At 37.9% G+C, this 18,287-nt stretch overlaps 1 protein-coding gene and 1 pseudogene across 2 annotated transcripts in view; both read right to left on the reverse strand.

The window, feature by feature from the left end:
• Positions 1-18,287, reverse strand: part of ATAD2 (ATPase family AAA domain containing 2) — a 72,467-nt gene that overhangs the window by 16,273 nt on the left and 37,907 nt on the right. For both annotated transcript variants that reach the window (XM_032315631.1, XM_032315633.1), the window contains 8 exons: positions 15,971-16,145; positions 15,006-15,094; positions 7,293-7,452; positions 5,819-5,909; positions 4,827-5,141; positions 4,106-4,238; positions 3,372-3,558; positions 2,323-2,508 (listed from right to left, as the gene is read on the reverse strand). In XM_032315631.1, coding sequence (XP_032171522.1) covers positions 2,323-2,508; positions 3,372-3,558; positions 4,106-4,238; positions 4,827-5,141; positions 5,819-5,909; positions 7,293-7,452; positions 15,006-15,094; positions 15,971-16,145 — 1,336 coding nt within the window. The remainder of the gene's footprint in view (positions 1-2,322; positions 2,509-3,371; positions 3,559-4,105; positions 4,239-4,826; positions 5,142-5,818; positions 5,910-7,292; positions 7,453-15,005; positions 15,095-15,970; positions 16,146-18,287) is intronic.
• On the reverse strand, positions 10,533-11,214 carry LOC116574812 (annotated as a pseudogene).

Raw genomic sequence — 18,287 nt, forward strand, 5'->3', positions numbered from 1 at the left:
GTGATTATGAAGAAGCCTGTCTATCCTGGAAATAGAATGTACCTGTAATTTGCTTTCTGGGCAACAGGGTCTCCCCATTCTTCCTGATATTGGCAGCCACAGATAGTCCCTGCTCTACCATGGTGGTCTTTGGGCCCACCCTCACCGCTCTAGCTAAGGACGAACGACTCTGGCGACTGCTGCTTGGCACGGCAGAAGTGAGGGGGAAAGAAAGCAAGTTGGAAAGCCACGTGATGAGAAGGGGAAAGCTCTCTCAGCCCGTGTGTGTGTGGAACGACCACATGGGGGAGGACAGACGTGAATGCAGTCATCTGCGTAGTAAAGTGAACGAGAAATAAATTTCTGTTGTATTAATAACACTAAGGAATATACCCTATCACAGAAGAAATGTTTAGTGTGAAGAAGCCTGGGCCAGACTGGGGAGATACAAATAAACAGAGTAATCATATATACAGAGTTTTCATGATGAAAAGAGATTTAACAGGTTCTATATAGTATCCGGAAAATAGAGATTAAGATAAGAAAATCTTTCAAAATAAGCTGATTTCTTTAGAAGTCCGCACTAACAAACTGAACGGTGAGGAAAGTGTCTCAACAAAACTGAAATATCCATATGAAGAAGCCAATATAAAGGAAGTGTCCAGAATCAGATTAACTAAACTAGAAGCCTTTGAGTCTGTAACATACACATGTTTATTCCCTGGATTATTCCATTTTCAGTTGAATAACTCACAATCAACTATTAGAACAGAGGCAACAGGGACATCATCTTGTCCTCCGATAACTTGAGCTCATTTCCTTCATTCTGCTCTTCACTCACTGCTCTGGCCACCCTGGTCTTGCTGTTTCTTCCAACACACCAAACATGCTATTGCTTCAGGGCCTTTGCACTTCCTTTTCTTCTGCCAGAAACCCTTGTCCCTCAGATGCCCAACGGGGTTACTCACTGCCTTTCTTTTTCTCTCCCCCTACAATTAAAATGTAAGCCCTAGGAAGATAGAAATTTTTGTCTCTATTTTTCAATGCTATATTCCCAGTATCTAGAACTATGCCTAACAAAGAATAAGTACTCAATAAATATTTCTTTAATAAAATACCTGAATTTATCTTCAACCCACAGTCTTAAAAAAATGCAAACCAATTTTGCCAAAGGTATTCACACATATGAAAGGTATTCACAAACTTATTCACACATAGAAGCCTACAATATGCCTATTATGTACTCTGATAATTGAAAGGTGGGGGGGTCTTACTTCATGTATTTTACATTCTGCTAGGAGACAGAAAGGCAAACAAATATTTAATGGCAGGCAGTGATAAAAACAAAATAGAGTAAGGGAAAAGAGAGTGATGGGCAAAGGAGCTGACCACTATAACTGAGAAACTGATCAGAGAAGGCCTTTCTGAGGTGATACCTGGCAGAGACCTGAGAAAAATAAAGGGTCATGCCAGGCAAATATCTAGAAGAGTATTTCAGGCAGAAAAAGCATGAACTTCTGGTAATTGTCTAGATGGGCATAAACTCAAAAGACAGTAATTTAGTGCCATCAAAAATTTTAAATGAACATACTCTTTACTAAGCTACAATTATTACACTTTCAGGAATGGATGCTAGAAATATACATACAGTAATGTTCATATAAACTAACACCCAGTAGCCCAGTTGGGCAGTTCAACAGAAAAAACCTAAAAAACAACAAAACCATCTACGAACAGGAATCTGGATAACTTTTGGTACATCAAGATAATGGAAAAAGCTATGCAGCTTATCAAGATAATGGAAAAAGCCATGTTGCTTTTAAAAGAAATGAGACTGTGTCCTGAAAAATACATTATATATAGATACACATATAAAGCAAATTGCAAAATAGTATACAACAAATAACTCCTATTTTTGTTAGAGAAAAAAAATTTATAATGTAGCCCTCCTATACACATATACACACATACCATCCTGCCCAACAAGTCTATATACCAGATAGTTAACGTGACATTTCCGATAAGAAAAACTTTTCCATACCCTATTATTCACCTCTGTAAACTTGAAATTTTTACAATAAATTTTTAATAAGTCTCTCTTTTTTTTTTTTTTTTAAAGATTTTGTTTATTTATTTGACTGACAGATTACATGTAGGCAGAGAGGCAGGCAGAGAGAGAGGAGGAAGCAGGCTCCCTGCTGAGCAGAGAGCCTGATGCAGGGTTCGATCCCAGGGCCCTGAGATCATGACCTGAGCCGAAGGCAGAGGCTTAACCCACTGAGCCACCCAGGCACCCCAATAAGTCTCTTTTTAAAGTACAGTGATTCTCCCCCCTCAGATTACCTCTTCCGGCAGAGCAGAATGGGGTTTGTCCGAAGTTGCCAGTAGTAGAACTGGAGCGAAGGAAGGAATGTTCTGTAACAATGTAGTGAATGTGGCTTTGAGTGTTGGTCCAACTATTTCCCACCACAAGTGGATATGAGGAACATATACTATACTTGGTGCTGTTCTCTTAGCTTCACGAATCATCTAGTAGAGGGAAAAAAATTATATTTAGTTAAAGTCAGTATATTAGTAATGCTTGCTTTCTTAATCTGGAGCAATGTTTAACTTCCTAGAATTATAATATAAAACACTCAAGTTTTTAAAATGCTTCCCTAGTCTCATAATCTTATGTTTAAATGTTTTGTAAAAGTCTCATTTTTAGGAAAACATGGTTGCTTCAAGCAATTAGAAAGAAAACATCTCAATCAGTCTAGAAGACTTGTGTTCAATATAAAAATATAAAACTATGTTTAAAAAATTTTAAAAGGAAAATAGTAAAAACAGAAGCAGTGGAAAATCTGAGTACATACCACATAGCAGTTACTGTTTTAAATACTTGATTCACTAATTCTCACATCAGCCACACAAGGGTACTATTATTACCTCCAGTTTGTACAAGGGGAAAACAAGGCAGAGATCTAACAGCTTCCCTAAGGTTACACAGACATTAAATGGTGGAAATGTGATTTAAATCTATACTCTTTGATGAGTAGGCCATTACCTACAGTTCTTTTTTTTCCTTTTTCTTTTTTAAAAGATTTTATTTATTTGACGGACAGATCACAAGTAAGCAGAGAGGCAGGCAGAGAGAGAGAGAGGGAATCAGGCTCCCCACTGAGCTGAGCACCTGATGCGGGGCTCGATCTTAGGCCCCTAAGACAACGAACCAAGCTGAAGGCAGAGGCTTAACCCACTGAGCCACCCAGGTGCCCCTACAGTTCTAATTGAACCTGGAGGCAGAAATCAGAATGACAAGAAAACCCAGTTCAAAAAGGGTAAAGCAACTCTAGATTGTGTCTCTGGAAGATTGTTCTTCCAGCTTATTTGTTGGGCAACGATGAATTTACCTGAGCACACGTTTCTTCAGGAGATGTAGCACTGACTCCAAAAAGAACAGGGATGTCTAACGTATATACTGCAAATTTTTCCAAAGCATGGATGACAGCTGGTGCCAAATGAGAACCTTGCCCAAAGCCTGGTTCTCCCACTATCAATATTCTTGGTCGAAAAGACATAGGTTGATAACATGCATTTCTGAAAGAAAGTAGCTGTATTTTAGAAAAAGCAAAAATTTAAAATTTTCCTCCCAAATTACACATTTTTAACTCCTTTTCTTTTTTTTAAAGATATTTATTTATTTGACAGAGAGAAATCACAAGTAGATGGAGAGGCAGGCAGAGAGAGAGAGGGAAGCAGGCTCCCCGCTGAGCAGAGAGCCCGACGCAGAACTCGATCCCAGGACCCTGAGATCATGACCTGAGCTGAAGGCAGCAGCCCAACCCACTGAGCCACCCAGGCGCCCCTTTAACTCTCTTAAAGTAAAAATTTTTTGACTACGCAGCTTGTTAATCCATAATAACATGGTTCACATGGTTTCTGGAAAATATTAACCTTCACAGATTTTAGGATTACTTTATTCAGTGAAATTTCTACTACAGTGCAACTGTAATGATAAAAATGCTTGATACTTTAACCTAAAAAAAAAATCATCCAGTATCTTTTATTCAATCAACATCTTTTAGTTTTAGGGAATTTATACACCAAAAAAAGCTATATACATTCATTTGCAGGGGAAATATACCTATTCAAATGAAGAAAATTAAAATTTTCTTTTGTCTTATTTAAGGATTTTTGAGAAAGGCCATTCTCATAAACAGATGGAACTTCATCATCACTGTATGCCAAGTCACTTTCTAGCAGAGGACATGAAATATCTATAAAACAAAAGAATATGCATTAGTAACTTTTCTGGATTGCAAAGCAAATGTTTATGTAATGCTTTAGTTATTAACAAATCAATATACAAGAAATGTATAATAAAATTTTTTAAGAATATAAAATATCTGTATAGACATGAGTAAGAAATAAATATAAAAATGCCATTTCAAACTTAAAACAGATTTAATTGAGGGCAATCTATGAAGTAAATTTCCTTCAACTACCCAGGCAAAACATGACTAAATTCCTTTCAAGAGGCTCTTTTTATTATTATTTTTAAAATATTTATTTACTTATTTTGAGAGGGAGGAAAAAAAGAGAGCATGCGTGTGAGCAGGGGGTAGGCGCAGAGGGAGAAACTCAAGTTGACTCCGTGCTGAGTGCGCAGAGCCCGACACAGGCCTTGATCCCAAGACCCACGGCCAGATTGGACCTCAGCTGCAACCAAGAGTCAGACGCTCAACTGATCATGTCACTCAGGCGCCCTGAGGAGGCTCTTTTGTGAAGAAACACTTCGGGTGTGTAAAACATTTAGCTTTACTGATTATGAAATCTAACTTTAAACGGTCAATCAAGTTGCATACCTGAGTCCAGTGCTTTATTTGCTTTGATTTCTGCATGTGGAAATACTCTGTACAGAGCTTCTAAGATCTTGTGAACGGTGCTTTGCAGGAGTGGTTTCACAACAGTGGACAGTGCCTGCCCAGGTGACGTCACAGCTCTCTGGGCAGCTGGTATCATCTTCTGCATGGCTACCTCAAAGTCCTTAGCGGAGATGTTAATTGATGAGAGATCCAACTGTAGTTTCTCACTAGTAGTATAGATCTGCGGGTAGCGTCGACGCAGTGCACATAAAGCAGCCTCGGAGCATATTGACTTAATATCTGCACCGCAGTATCCTATCCAAGGCAACCAAAAAAAATTTTAAATGTAAATCATCACCCTTTAGCACGACCATGGTTAAAAGAAAATTAAAACACCACCTAGCAATATACTAGAAAAATACTTAGAATAAGGCTAACATTTCTCTTTCACCCAGTGAACTTACAATGGTGGTAATAACCATCAACAAATCTAGCAACTTTTGCAAGTGTAATGTACAAACACTAAATTCACAAAGCATTCAAGAACAAGAGTTTTAAAATCAGACAGACTAGGGTGAAATTCCAGTTTATCACTTACTACACATATGATCGTTGGAGGAACATTTATGCTCTCTCAGCCATTTCTACATCTACATAGGGATAATGCTACCTACTTCACTGGACTGATGTGAGAATTTCTTGAAATAATATATGTAGAATGCTGAACAGAATGACTAGAAAAATGTGAAGAGCAAAAGATGGCTGTTATTATTATTATTATTGTCTAACTTGGCTTTCAAATTCTACAACAGCCAATTCATCAAATATCTCTATTTAATATCCAGGATTTTTTAAGAAGAAAACATGCCACAAATAAGAGATTAGAAACAAACATAACCTGTATTTCTTTAAACATAACGATGCAAGGCTACAACTTGTTTCAGCTCTGAAACACATGCATTTTATCTTTTAATGCGTAAAGCAATGTTTACCAACACAGTTTTCTGCTAGTTCTTCTAGAAATATGTCCAGTGGTTTAGGATTCCAATCCCTTGTGTGAATCTTAAGAATTTCTTTTCGAGCCTACGAAGAAGAACAATTTAACTTTTTAAATAATAAGGTGCTATTCAGATTTTATCTAAAATCATAAGGAAATCAATACATATTATAATAAAAAATATGAAACATTAAAAATGATAAAATGATGATGTTATTTGTAAGCATTTAAGGAGTTTATGTTAAAGAATATCTGCATTTATAGTGCTCAAGTTCTAGTCACCATAAATGTGTATGAGACAAATTAAATAATGATAGGATTAGTCTTCATTCTGGTACGCAATAAACATTGTATTTTTTTAAAGATTTACTTATTTATTCCAGAAAGAGAGAGAGAGCACCCACCTGTGGGGAGAGGGGCACAGGGAGAGCAGCAGACTCCCCGTTGAGGGCAGAGCCTGATCTCATGACCTGAGCTGAAGTTGAGTTGGATGCTTAACCAGCCGAGCTACCCAGGAAAGTGGGTGCCCCGAAAATTGTTCTTTAGAGCACTGGCAGCTCTACTCATATTTTCCTGCTTGGTTCTCAAAAGATTAAGCAGCCTTTTTTTTTTTTTTTTTTAAAGATTTTATTTATTTATTTATTTGAGAGAGAGAGAGAGAGAGAGAATGAGAGAGAGAGAGCATGAGAAGAGAGAGGTCAGCGGGAGGAGCAGAGTCCCTGTCTAGCAGGGAGCCTGATGTGGGACTCGATCCTGGGACTCCAGGATCATGACCCGAGCTAAAGGCAGTCGCTTAACCAACTGAGCCACCCAGGCACCCAAAATATTAAGCAGTTTTAAAATAACTGCGTAGGATCATATGGTAGTACCCATGAAAAAGCCAATGCTAATAAACTGGCTGAGGATTGACTGTTCATTAGGCCACGTGTTCTAAAGCAAAATAAAGTTGTATGGTTAACAACCAAAGGCCATGCTCAAATTGAGAAACTTTTTTTTTAAAAGACTGACTGATTGATTTGAAAAAGAGTGAGAGCCCATGAGTAGGGGAAGGGGCGGAAGGAAAGGGGACAGGAGAATCTCAAGCGGACTCTGCCCTGAGCATGAAATGCGCTGCAGGGCTCCGTCTCCCAACCCTGAGATCATGACCTGAGCCGAAATCAAGAGTTAGATGCTTCGCTGACTGAGCCACCCAGGTGCCCCTCAAATTGAGAAAATTTTAAGAGTATTTTTTGAGAAGGCATTATTTAAAAAAAATAAATTAATTAATTAAACAAAAAATCCAAGTTATTTTCTTTAAATAAAATAATGCCTTCCTAAAAACACACACACATATATATTTGGATGTTAATCACATATGACTTTTGCTTCAGAACATACAAAACTCAATTTTCAAATTTTCACTATGCCAAGATTTGTCCATGATATGGACAACACATTCTGTCAAAATCTGAATCATGTTAAATTCCTACATCTTTGTCAGGCAGGCTGAAAAGGAATTCTCTGTCAAAGCGACCAGGCCTTCGCAAAGCAGGATCGATAGAATCCAGTCTGTTGGTTGCACCAATGACCACAATTTCTCCTCTGCTGTCCAATCCATCCATAAGTGCTAGCAGGGTGGAAACAATGGAACTAAATGTAAAAATAAGAGAGAAGAGATTAAACATATGATGCTGAGTATGTCTTCTTTTGCTAAGATTTAATAGATTAAGCATGTGAACAAATTTTCTCAGAGCATGCCATTATTTCCAATAGATTAAAAACTGTAAAATAACACACTAAATGGCATACTGAGATTACAATCAATGAAAAACATAAATGGCCTTTAGAATGCCACAAATGGGTTCTGGAAGACATTTTGTGAAGCATAACTTCACATAGGAACATGAAAGTCGCCCAAAAAGGATACAATTAAAAAAAAAAAAAAAAAGACAAACTTTATGTAAAAAATGCTCCATTGTGTATACATTATCTAAGAACGCCCAAATAAAATGATATATACATAAATCATAAAAATAAAACTTCAATTACATTTTAACTATGGATAGAGAATTAAAAAAACCTCCACATCTTCATCACCCACTGTCTCCCCCCCCCTTTTTTAAGATTTTACTTATTTATTTGACAGATACAGATCACAAGTAGGCAGAGAGGCAGACAGAGAGAGAGGGGGAAGCAGACTCCTCGCTGAACAGAGAGCCTTATGCGGGGCTCGATCCCAAGACCCTGGGACCATGACCTGAGCCAAAGGCAGAGGTTTTAACCCACTGAGTCACCCAGGCGCCCCCCCCTTTTTTTTTTAAAGTTTATTTAAATCTCTACACCCAACATGGGGCTCGAACTTAAGACCCCGAAATCAAGAGTCATGTACTCTTCCAACTCAGCCAGCCAGGTACCCCTTCATCACCCACTTTCAACAATTATCAGTGTCCTTTTTTCTGATATAATCCAATAGTTCTTTGACGAAGAAAACCCAAAAACTTCACACACATCATTTAATCCGTACACATTTCATATTAAATAATGCATTTCTGAGATAAGGACTGCAGAACTCCACAGTCCTAGGATACCAATGGAAATGACAATAATCCCTTAACATCACCTAATACTGAATTTTCCTGATCGTTTCAGAATATCTTTTCACATTCGATTTTTTTTTTTTTGGACAGAGATCACAAGTAGAGGGAGAGGCAGAGAGAGAGAGAGAGAGAGAGAGAGAGAGAAAAGCAGGCTCCCTGCTGAGCAGAGAGCCCCATGCGGGACTCGATCCCAGGACCCTGAGATCATGACCTGAGCCGAAGGCAGCGGCTTAACCCACTGAGCCACCCAGGCGCCATGACCCATATACTACACTTGGTCAAATGTCCCTCAAATCAAGAGTTTCTGTTGGATCTTCCTTTTTATTCCTTTATGCCATGTATTTGTTGAAGAAACTGGGTGATTTGCCTTTTAAAATCTCCTTCCCATATTCTGGATTGGTCTGCTTGCCTCCTAATAGGGTCATTTAACCTATCCTCTATCTTTTATATTTTCTATGAACTGGCAATTAGCTCTAGAAGCTTAACAGATGCAGGCTGAACTACTTGGGATAGCATGTATCATAGGAACATACCGTGTACTTGCTATTGTATATGCAGGAGGCACACAATGCCAGTTTTCCCTTTAAGATCAGTGAACTGGGTTTAAGTGAGGTGTTACCAGTTTACTACATTCATCATAAATTTCACTATCAACCTTATTACCTGTTTTTATAGCCGCTGATTGCTTAGATCAGGGTTTCTTAATCTTGGCACATATTAACATTTGGGTTAGGTAACTTTGTTGTACAGAGCTGTCCTCTGCACTGTAGGATGTTTCACAGCGCCTGTGGTCCTCACCTACCTCCTCTAATTTGTGACAATTAAAAATGTCTCCAGACATTTGACCCATGTAGGGGGAAGAGGAGAAATCCACTACCAGTTGAAAACCACAGGCCTAGATCCACTATTTGCGAAATGGCAATTTTCTATTTCAATAATTTTCCTTGCATTTATAAACTATGATTTTCCTATAAAGAATAATGTTACTCCATTAATTATTAAATTACTCTGAATCATGGTCTGAATCATAGCTACAGGATAGGAAAAAGAAATGCTTGATTCATTTTCTTTATCAATTTTCAGAGTAGCGAGTCACTATTTTAAGCATCCTCTGGAGTGACCAATTCGGTTTTTATTTTTAAAAAATCATTAAAAACTGACAGTTTTTATGTATTTGATGCTATTCACTCTGTTTTAGTCCTTCTTTTTGATGCTCAAATTATCCCATCTTGGTTCATGGAAACTCCTTCAAAATTTTTTGACTATGTCACTCTGATGTGACCCCGGTATTTTTTTTTTTTTTTCCAAGCCAAACTGTATCCAGCTTTATTAAAGATACTTTTCATAAACAATCATGGTATTTCAGGCAGGACATGGGCAGACAATCATTAACAGTACACAACAACTTTCAAACTCCCTTCTTCAATGGACTACCAAAATCAGAAAGCCACTATAAAACCCAATGCAGTCTTCATGTGATGCTCGGAGCAGGGACGTATAGAGTGAGGGCGAACAGTTCACATTTAGCATGTTGTTTTAACAACTTTTCACAAGCCGACCCTGACTTTCAGGAAATGAAATGAAAATGGCAGGATTATCCATCTGAAGATCCACGAGCTAAAAAGGAACTCTTTTGAGGGACACCATCTCAGTGGTGACACTTTGTCAAGTCCAGATTGCCTGACATACTGGGAACCATGTCTTGGGGGTCGGGTTCCAACAGGTCTCTGGGTTTAAGGGAGTCAAGTCTATGTTGAAGGCAGAGAGGGAGAAGAGGACATAAAAACTGAATTTTAGTTTTTTCAATGCCACCAAGGGATTTGTACCCAGGTGGCCCATGTGTGTCAACGTCAAGGAACCCCTCCTCCTGGGAGCCAAGAGGAAGTTTCTCAAAACTAGGAGGGAAAGGTGTTTTTCCCCTTGTGTCAATCTAGCTTCAGAGATATTCTATTAGTGACATATGCCCTTCCCCCAAAACAACAATGAAGTGTTCTGTGTGCTAGCAACATAGTTAAAAAAAAAAAAAAAAAAAAAAAAAGTAAAACAAAATTCTGCATTTTTATAAAACTTGATAAAAAATAGTACTTCAAACTGTACAGTCACCAGAAGTACACAGTTAAAAATGCACACCCGTCACTTGGCATCTCCAGCACCTTCAGCTTTCTGTGCCTGGTCTGTTTGGGCATCTCCGTTTTCTGAGGGTTAGTTCCATCCTTGCTGGTGTCAGCTTTCCCCCTTTTCCCTTTGGGTACCTTCTCTCCCTTCTTTGCTGAGGCCTTTTTAGACTTGGGCTCTGACTTTGGAGGAGCAGGTTAAGCAGATAACCTTGCAGATCTTCTCTGTGGCTTGTCCTTCACCTTGGCTTTATCTCCTGTAGCATCCCCCTCAGCCTTTCTCTTGGGCATGGTGGCGACGGCGGCGGGACTTAAGCGCTGGATGCCGGGATGCAGCAGCGCGCGGGCTTTGGCCGGTCTGGGGGTCGTTCTCGCCTCTTCTTCTTCACACTGCTCCAACCCCGGTAGTTTTTGATTGCCTCCTTGCTTCCAGGCATTACATGATATTCCAGACTTGTCTTATTTCCAGACTTATTTCCATTATCTACCATCCCTCCTAAGAGCTGTAGTATTTAGAAACCACATTTTGGGTACTAGGGGTACAAATTGTTACTGGATTGTAAAAGCTTCTAGGCCTTTTAAAGTGTCCAGAGCTAGAAACTATTTTTTCTTCAAAAAAATCATTGTGAGTTCATTCTGATACTCCCAATTCAAAGTAAAGATTTTACGGTTTTTTTTTTTTTTAAAAGATTTTATTTATTTGTCAGAGAGAGAGAGGGAGCGAAAGTGAGCACAGGCAGACAGAATGGCAGGCAGAGACAGAGGGAGAAGCAGGCTCCCTGCCGAGAAAGGAGCCCGATGTGGGACTCGATCCCAGCACACTGGGATCATGACCCGAGCCAAAGGCAGCTGCTTAACCAACTGAGCCACCCAGGCATCCCAAGATTTTACGGTTTTAATTTAACTTATTTTATATTTAATCCTCTTTTTCTTAGGCTAAAAATCATATATTCTAAGGCATTCACAAGCTCGCTTATTTGCATTATCTGACTGGTATTATTACTAATAAAAAATACAGTTTAATCATGTAACATTTATTTACTTATTTATTTATTGTAAAGATTTTATTTATTTGACACAGAGAGAGAGAGATCACAAGCAGGCAGAGAGGCAGACAGAGAGAGAGGGGGAAGCAGGTTCCCCTCCGAGCAGAGAGCCCGATGAGAGGCTTGATCCCTGGACTGAGAACATGACCTGAGCCGAAGGCAGAGGCCCAACCCGCCGAGCCACCCAGGCGCCCCTAATCATGTAACTTTTAAAAATGCTTATTTAACAAAAATGTTTATGCTCAGATTGTTTAAGTCTTTGGTTAAAAAAAAAACAAAACCATAGTGCCTGGGTAGTTCAGTTGGTTATGTGACTGCTTTTGGCTCAGGTCATGATCCTGGAGTCCTGGGATCATGTCCCACATTGGGCTCCCTGCTCAGCGGGGAGTCTTGCTTCTCTGACCCTCCCCTCTCTCATCCTCTTTCTCAAATAAATAAATAAAATCTTAAAAAAACCAAACACCCCCCCCAAACTTGCACACTAAGTTTCCCATATATATATTTTCCCATAAATAAATATATATATAAATATATATATATATATATATATATATATATATATATATATATATATATAAAGTGTAGCAACCAGGTGCCTCATTAGTGCAGTAGGTAGCGCTCAGCCTCATAAAACATAGCCACCTGGTTTTCCCAATACCATTTACAGAAGAGACTGTCTATCCTATAGTCTTACACACAATGTCCCCACTGCATATTCCTGCCTCATTTGTCACAGATTAATTGACCCTATAGCGCGGATTTACTTCTGGGGTCTCTATCTTGTCCCTTTCATCTATTTTTGTGCCAGTGTCATACTGTTCTGATTACCATAGCTTTGTAGCATATTTTGAAATCTGGGACTGTGCTCTATACAAGAGCAAAATCTTTGCTCTTTATCAGGACTGCTTTGGCAATCTTTGAAATCAGACCACTTTCTTACACCATTCACAAAAATAAACTCAAAATGGAATAAAGACCTAAATATGAGACCAGAAACCATAAAACTCCCTAAAGAAAACACAGGAAGTAATATCTTGGATGTCAGCCTTTGCAACATTTTTCTAGATGTGTCTTCTTAGGCAAAAGAAACCAAAGCAAAGTTAAACTTCTGGGAATACACCAAAATAAAATGCTTTTGCAAAGCAAAGGAAGCTATCAACAAAACAAAAAGGCAACCTACTGAATAGAAGATATTTCCAAATGATATATCCGAAAAGTTGTTAATATCAAAAATATATAAAGAACTTCTACAACACAACACAAAAAAAACCCAAATAATCTGATTTTAAAAATGGGAAGAGCACATTCTTTGAAAGGGCATTTTCCCAAAGAAGACATACAGATAGCCACACAGGAAAAGATAGTCAACATCACTAATCATCAGGGAAATGCAAATCAAACCACAATGAGATATCATTTTATACCTGTCAGAATGGCTAATAAGACAAGAAATATTAAGTGTTGGCAATGATGTGGAGAAAAGAAAACCCTTTGGGACTGTAAGTTGGTACAGCCACTATAGAAAATAGTACAGAGGTTCCTCAAAAAGTTAAAAAATAAAAATACCAATCCCCCCATTTAATCCAATAATTCCACTATTGATTATTTACTGCCCCCCCTAAAAAAGCCCCACTAGTTCAAAAATGTATATGTACCTCTGTTTAATAAAGCGTTGTTTACAATAGCCGAAATATGGAAGCAACCTAGCTGTCCATCAATAGATGACGGACAGGTAAAGATGTGCTATCTATGTATACAAGGGAATGTTACTCGGCCACAAAAAATAATGGGATCTTGCCATTTGCAACAACATAGATTGACCAAGGGGATGTTATACTAAGAGAAATGTCAGGTAAAGACAAATACCGTATGATTTCAGTTATATGTAGAATCTAAAAACAAAACAAAAACCACACAAACGAAACCATAAACACAGAAAAAAAAATGGTAATTGCCAGAGGGAAGGGAGCTGGATGACGAGCAAAATGGGTGAAGATCAAATGGCACAAACTTAGTTATAAAATACGTGATGAAGATGAAAAGTACAGCATGGGGAATATAGTCAATACTGTAATAGTGTTGTGTGGTGACAGATGGTAACTACACTTATCCTGGTATGAGCATAGCTTAATGTATAGAATTGCGGAATCACTATGTTTTACACCTTAAACTAACAACATTGTATGTCAACTATCCTTCAATTAAAAAACCTATGTATGAACTTGAGATACATGTGATGTATCTCACATCACATGTGCTGTAAGATGGCATGTGATGAGATGGCATGTGCTTCCCAAACTGCGCCACAATTTTTGTTGCTAAAATTTCTCCAATTCCTTATAGAACGGTTGCAGAACATGGTAAGCACTCAGTTAGTTCAACACAATGAATACAGTATGGTTTATGACGACGACATGTGCCATGTATAAAAAGTTTGTATGATTACTGGTAGGGTATTACAGACACAACAATTTTTATCATAGCATTTAACATTTTAATTTACTGATAGCAACAAATGAAACCGTGTAGCGTCAAGTCAAAGAAGGCTATCAGGCTACAGTAAATACTGTTAGGTATTAGAAAAATAAAAGCCTATCTATCACTCACATCACTCTGTCTTGCTCCTCTTTATATTATTTACAATAAAAAGACAATGCAATACTAGCATATATGCAAATGCAATTAGGGCATCCCAAATTAACTAAGCAGTTACAGATAATACATGAGACCAGCTAAAAAGAAGTTCTGAAAAACTGAAGATGAACGAGGATTAAAAGTAGTTTAGATTCAAGTTGAGGCTGGGGCACTAAGGACACGGGCCCCGCCTGGGCAGTCAGCTTATCACAGGGGAGGTGCAATTTTCCCATCCTAAAAATGAAAAAGTTGACCCAATCTTTGAATCTCCAACTAGTAGTCATGCGCAAAGACATATTTTGTTTGGCTAAGACAGTGTCTTAAAAAACCTTAATTAGCTGGCAACATTTAGAAGATACTTAACACAAAAATTTGAACTAACATTTAAGAAAGAGAACAAATTCATTTTTCAAGTCTGAGTCAGCTTCTGCACTTCAGTTAACAGGTTGGAGCTAAAAATGACTTATGATGAGATGGTCGGCTACATTCTCAGCCGTGGCCCAACTCTATTGGTCTGTCTCACTTATTTCATTTGCTTTACACCTCACTGGCCCAGGGGCTTTTAAGTTTGTATCATGAATTAAACCTGCATCATGAACTAAATGAATATTTTTATACTGTGCTTGTGAAAACTTTGCCATGCACAAATGGTCTATTTGATCTTTTGGTACTATATATTAGGGTTCTACCAAAATAAGGAAACTATTGCTTTGTAAAGTATCTTTCACTGTTTAACATTCTATTCCTCATGCAACATCAGTATAGCTCAGAAAACAGGAAGAAAGGCAGAGGTGCCATCAAGCAAAGTTTACCTGTGAATTTGATCTTGCCTGCTTGATCGTACTGGAGCCAGACCATCGATTTCATCAAAAAAAATAATGGATGGGCGCATCTGATAAGCCTAGAAAACAGGTCCAGTGGTTGCATGTTATCATCAGTAACTTCAAATATACAGACGTATTATGAGCCATTTTAATACACTTTCATTCCAACTTGCTTATAGAATTTATTTATAATTCATAAATCTAAATGTAAATCCCAGAACCAGATTTTAAGGATCCAAACTAAAATATAATATATATAATTTAATTTTACTTGTATTCTCAATTGGAGATATTCAAAATACATACTCCCCTGACCACATACCTCAGGTTTCATATAGCTATAGTTATTGGAACACATAAAATTATCTATTCAAGACCAAGTGTTAAAACAAGACAAAGACCAGAAGACAATGACATAGGCTTCTTCTAGGTTAGGATGGTAAAACATTAAGCAAGATGCCATTTTTTTTTTTTTTTTTTAAGTCTGTTTCAATAAAGTCGAAGAGACTCAGTGAGCTATATAAAGAGATTTAAGAGCATCTGCAGCAATATGCCTCAATAGATCAGAATGTATTATCTCACAATGTGCTATCGATACAATCTGGGATATGAAATTGAAAGTCTCTAGGGCAGAACTAATCTTCAGCTCACATACTGAGACATCTCACTATGCTAAGTATGAGAGTTTCAGTCTCTCTCTAGATACGAGCCTTAAGACTCCAAAGAACTGAAGATTCAATCATTTCTTTGTCTTTTTCCTATAGAACTGTTCATCATAGGTCAGTATTATCTTGACATACAAAAGAAAATAATCCATAGATTATATATTTGGTCTAATTCTTCTGAGTTTATTTCTATGAAATATGATGAAATATAAGACTTATCTAATTCTCACATACTTACATTTACATTGATTATAGGTCTACATAGGTAAATAAATTTTAATATCATACCTGATCAAATAATAATCGTAGCTGTCTTTCAGACTCTCCTACCCATTTACTCAGACAATCAGCACCTTTCCTCATGAAGAATGCTACTCTCTTATCCCCTTGACTGCATTCATTGGCAAGTGCTCTAGCAACCAGAGTTTTTCCAGTTCCAGGTGGACCATAAAACAAACAACCTCTATAATAGAATAAGCATTATTTTAGTATTACATTAGAAAGTAGACTATTTAAACAAAATTAGAAATCAATTTCACAAATGCAGTTAGTGAATAAAAAATAAGACAAATGAAATATTGTTTCAATCCATAGAGCAGAGTTTAAAACCTGAAAATATCAATACTACAAAATTGAAACTGATAACACCCTTTATTTGAAACATATTTTCTTTTATTCACTCATCATGCTCATCATATTATTTACCTTGCACAGAAGTCAGGCTTAAACAGGCTTGATAGTTTACTTTTATAACATTATCAGGGGAAAGAATAGCAGATTTCACCTACAACCCTTGGTTTCAGTGCCAGTAACATAGTACCAAAAGTTTTGTATGAAAACATGATGGGAATGAATAGAAAAGAAAGATAAAAGAAGAGAGCTTAAAGAAATAATACATGGGGACACCTGAGTGGCTCAGTGGGTTAAGCCTCTGCCTTCGGCTCAGGTCATGATCTCAGGGTCCTGGGATCCAGTCCCACACTAGGTTCCCTGCTGAGCAGGAAGCCTGCTTGCCCCCTCCCTCTGCTGCTCCCCCTGCTTGTGCTCTCTCTCCTTCTCTCACTGTCAAATAAATAAATTCTTAAAAAAAAAAAAATAGAGGTGTTTCAGTGCCAGGGACTAGGACAATGTAAATAATTTGAAATCATTCTTGGTGATATCACTGTAATGGGGTAATCTATAGTTTTTCACATATTTCCAAAGTTATTCATTGCTCTTTGGATAGAATTCCCCCCAAAATGGACTGTACTCATAATTCTTTTTTTTTTTTTTTTTTTAAAGATTTTATTTATTTATTTGTCAGAGAGAGGAGCGAGAATGAGCACAAGCAGACAGAGTGGTAGGCAGAGGGAGAAGCAGGCTCCCGGCTGAGCAAGGAGCCTGATGCGGGACCCGATCCCAGGACGCTAGGACCATGACCTGAGCCGAAGGCAGCCGCCCAACCAGCTGAGCCACCCAGGCGTCCCTGTACTCATAATTCTAATTAGAAATGTAAAAAGGATATAGAAATAGAACATGTCAGGGATTAAGTACTACTAAAGTAACATGAAATAATCAATTTCAGATCATCATATAACTGCTCTTGAAAATTAACATTAAGGAAGATTCCAGAAAAGCAAAAATGACAAAATAAGAGTTGTGGGGGAAAATTCACACATAATAGATGAAATCTATTAAAAGAGTAATATATATATATATAAAAAAGAAATGGAGATGATCAAATGCAGATAGAAAAAAATAAAACTGTTAAAAAACACACCATATGGGGGCACCTGGGTGGCTCAGTGGGTTAAAGCCTCTGCCCTGGGCTTAGGTCATGATCCCAGGGTCCTGGGATCAAGTACAGCATTGGGCTCTAGACAAGGGGAACCTGCTTCCCCTTGTCTCTGCCTGCCTCTCTGCCTACTTGTGATCTCTGTCAAATAAATAAATAAAATCTTAAAAAAAAAAAAAAGTTGAACTTCTCTTAAAGTTCCATTAATATTATAAATGTTCTCAAATTTTAGCTATTAATGGACAGAATAAAATATTGCAATACTATAAAAAATTAGCAAATTTAAAAAGAAACATCTCTTCTAATTTTTTCTCATTTCCCTGTCCTTATAACATATATTTCCCCTTATAATATCAAATATATAATCATGTTAACCTACTGTTTTCACATGGTGTGTTTTTTTTTTAAAAGATTTTATTTAGGGGCGCCTGGGTGGCTCAGTGGGTTAAGCCGCTGCCTTCGGCTCAGGTCATGATCTCAGAGTCCTGGGATCGAGTCCCGCATCGAGCTCTCTGCTCAGCGGAGAGCCTGCTTCCCTCTCTCTCTCTCTCTGACTGCCTCTCTGTCTACTTGTGATTTCTCTCTGTCAAATTAATAAATAAAATCTTTAAAAAAAAAAAAAAAAAAGATTTTATTTATTTATTTGACAGACAGAGATCACAAGGAGGCAGAGAGGCAGGCAGAGAGAGAGGGGGAAGCAGGTTCCCTGCCGAGCAGAGAGCCCAGCTCAGGGCTTGATCCCAGGACCCTGAGACCATGACCTGAGCCGAAGGCAGAGGCCTAACCCACCGAGCCACCCAAGCACCCCAGTTCAACTTTTTTTTTACACTT

The sequence above is a fragment of the Mustela erminea genome, chromosome 16 (assembly GCF_009829155.1).
Source record: "Mustela erminea isolate mMusErm1 chromosome 16, mMusErm1.Pri, whole genome shotgun sequence".
Lineage (NCBI taxonomy): Eukaryota > Metazoa > Chordata > Mammalia > Carnivora > Mustelidae > Mustela > Mustela erminea.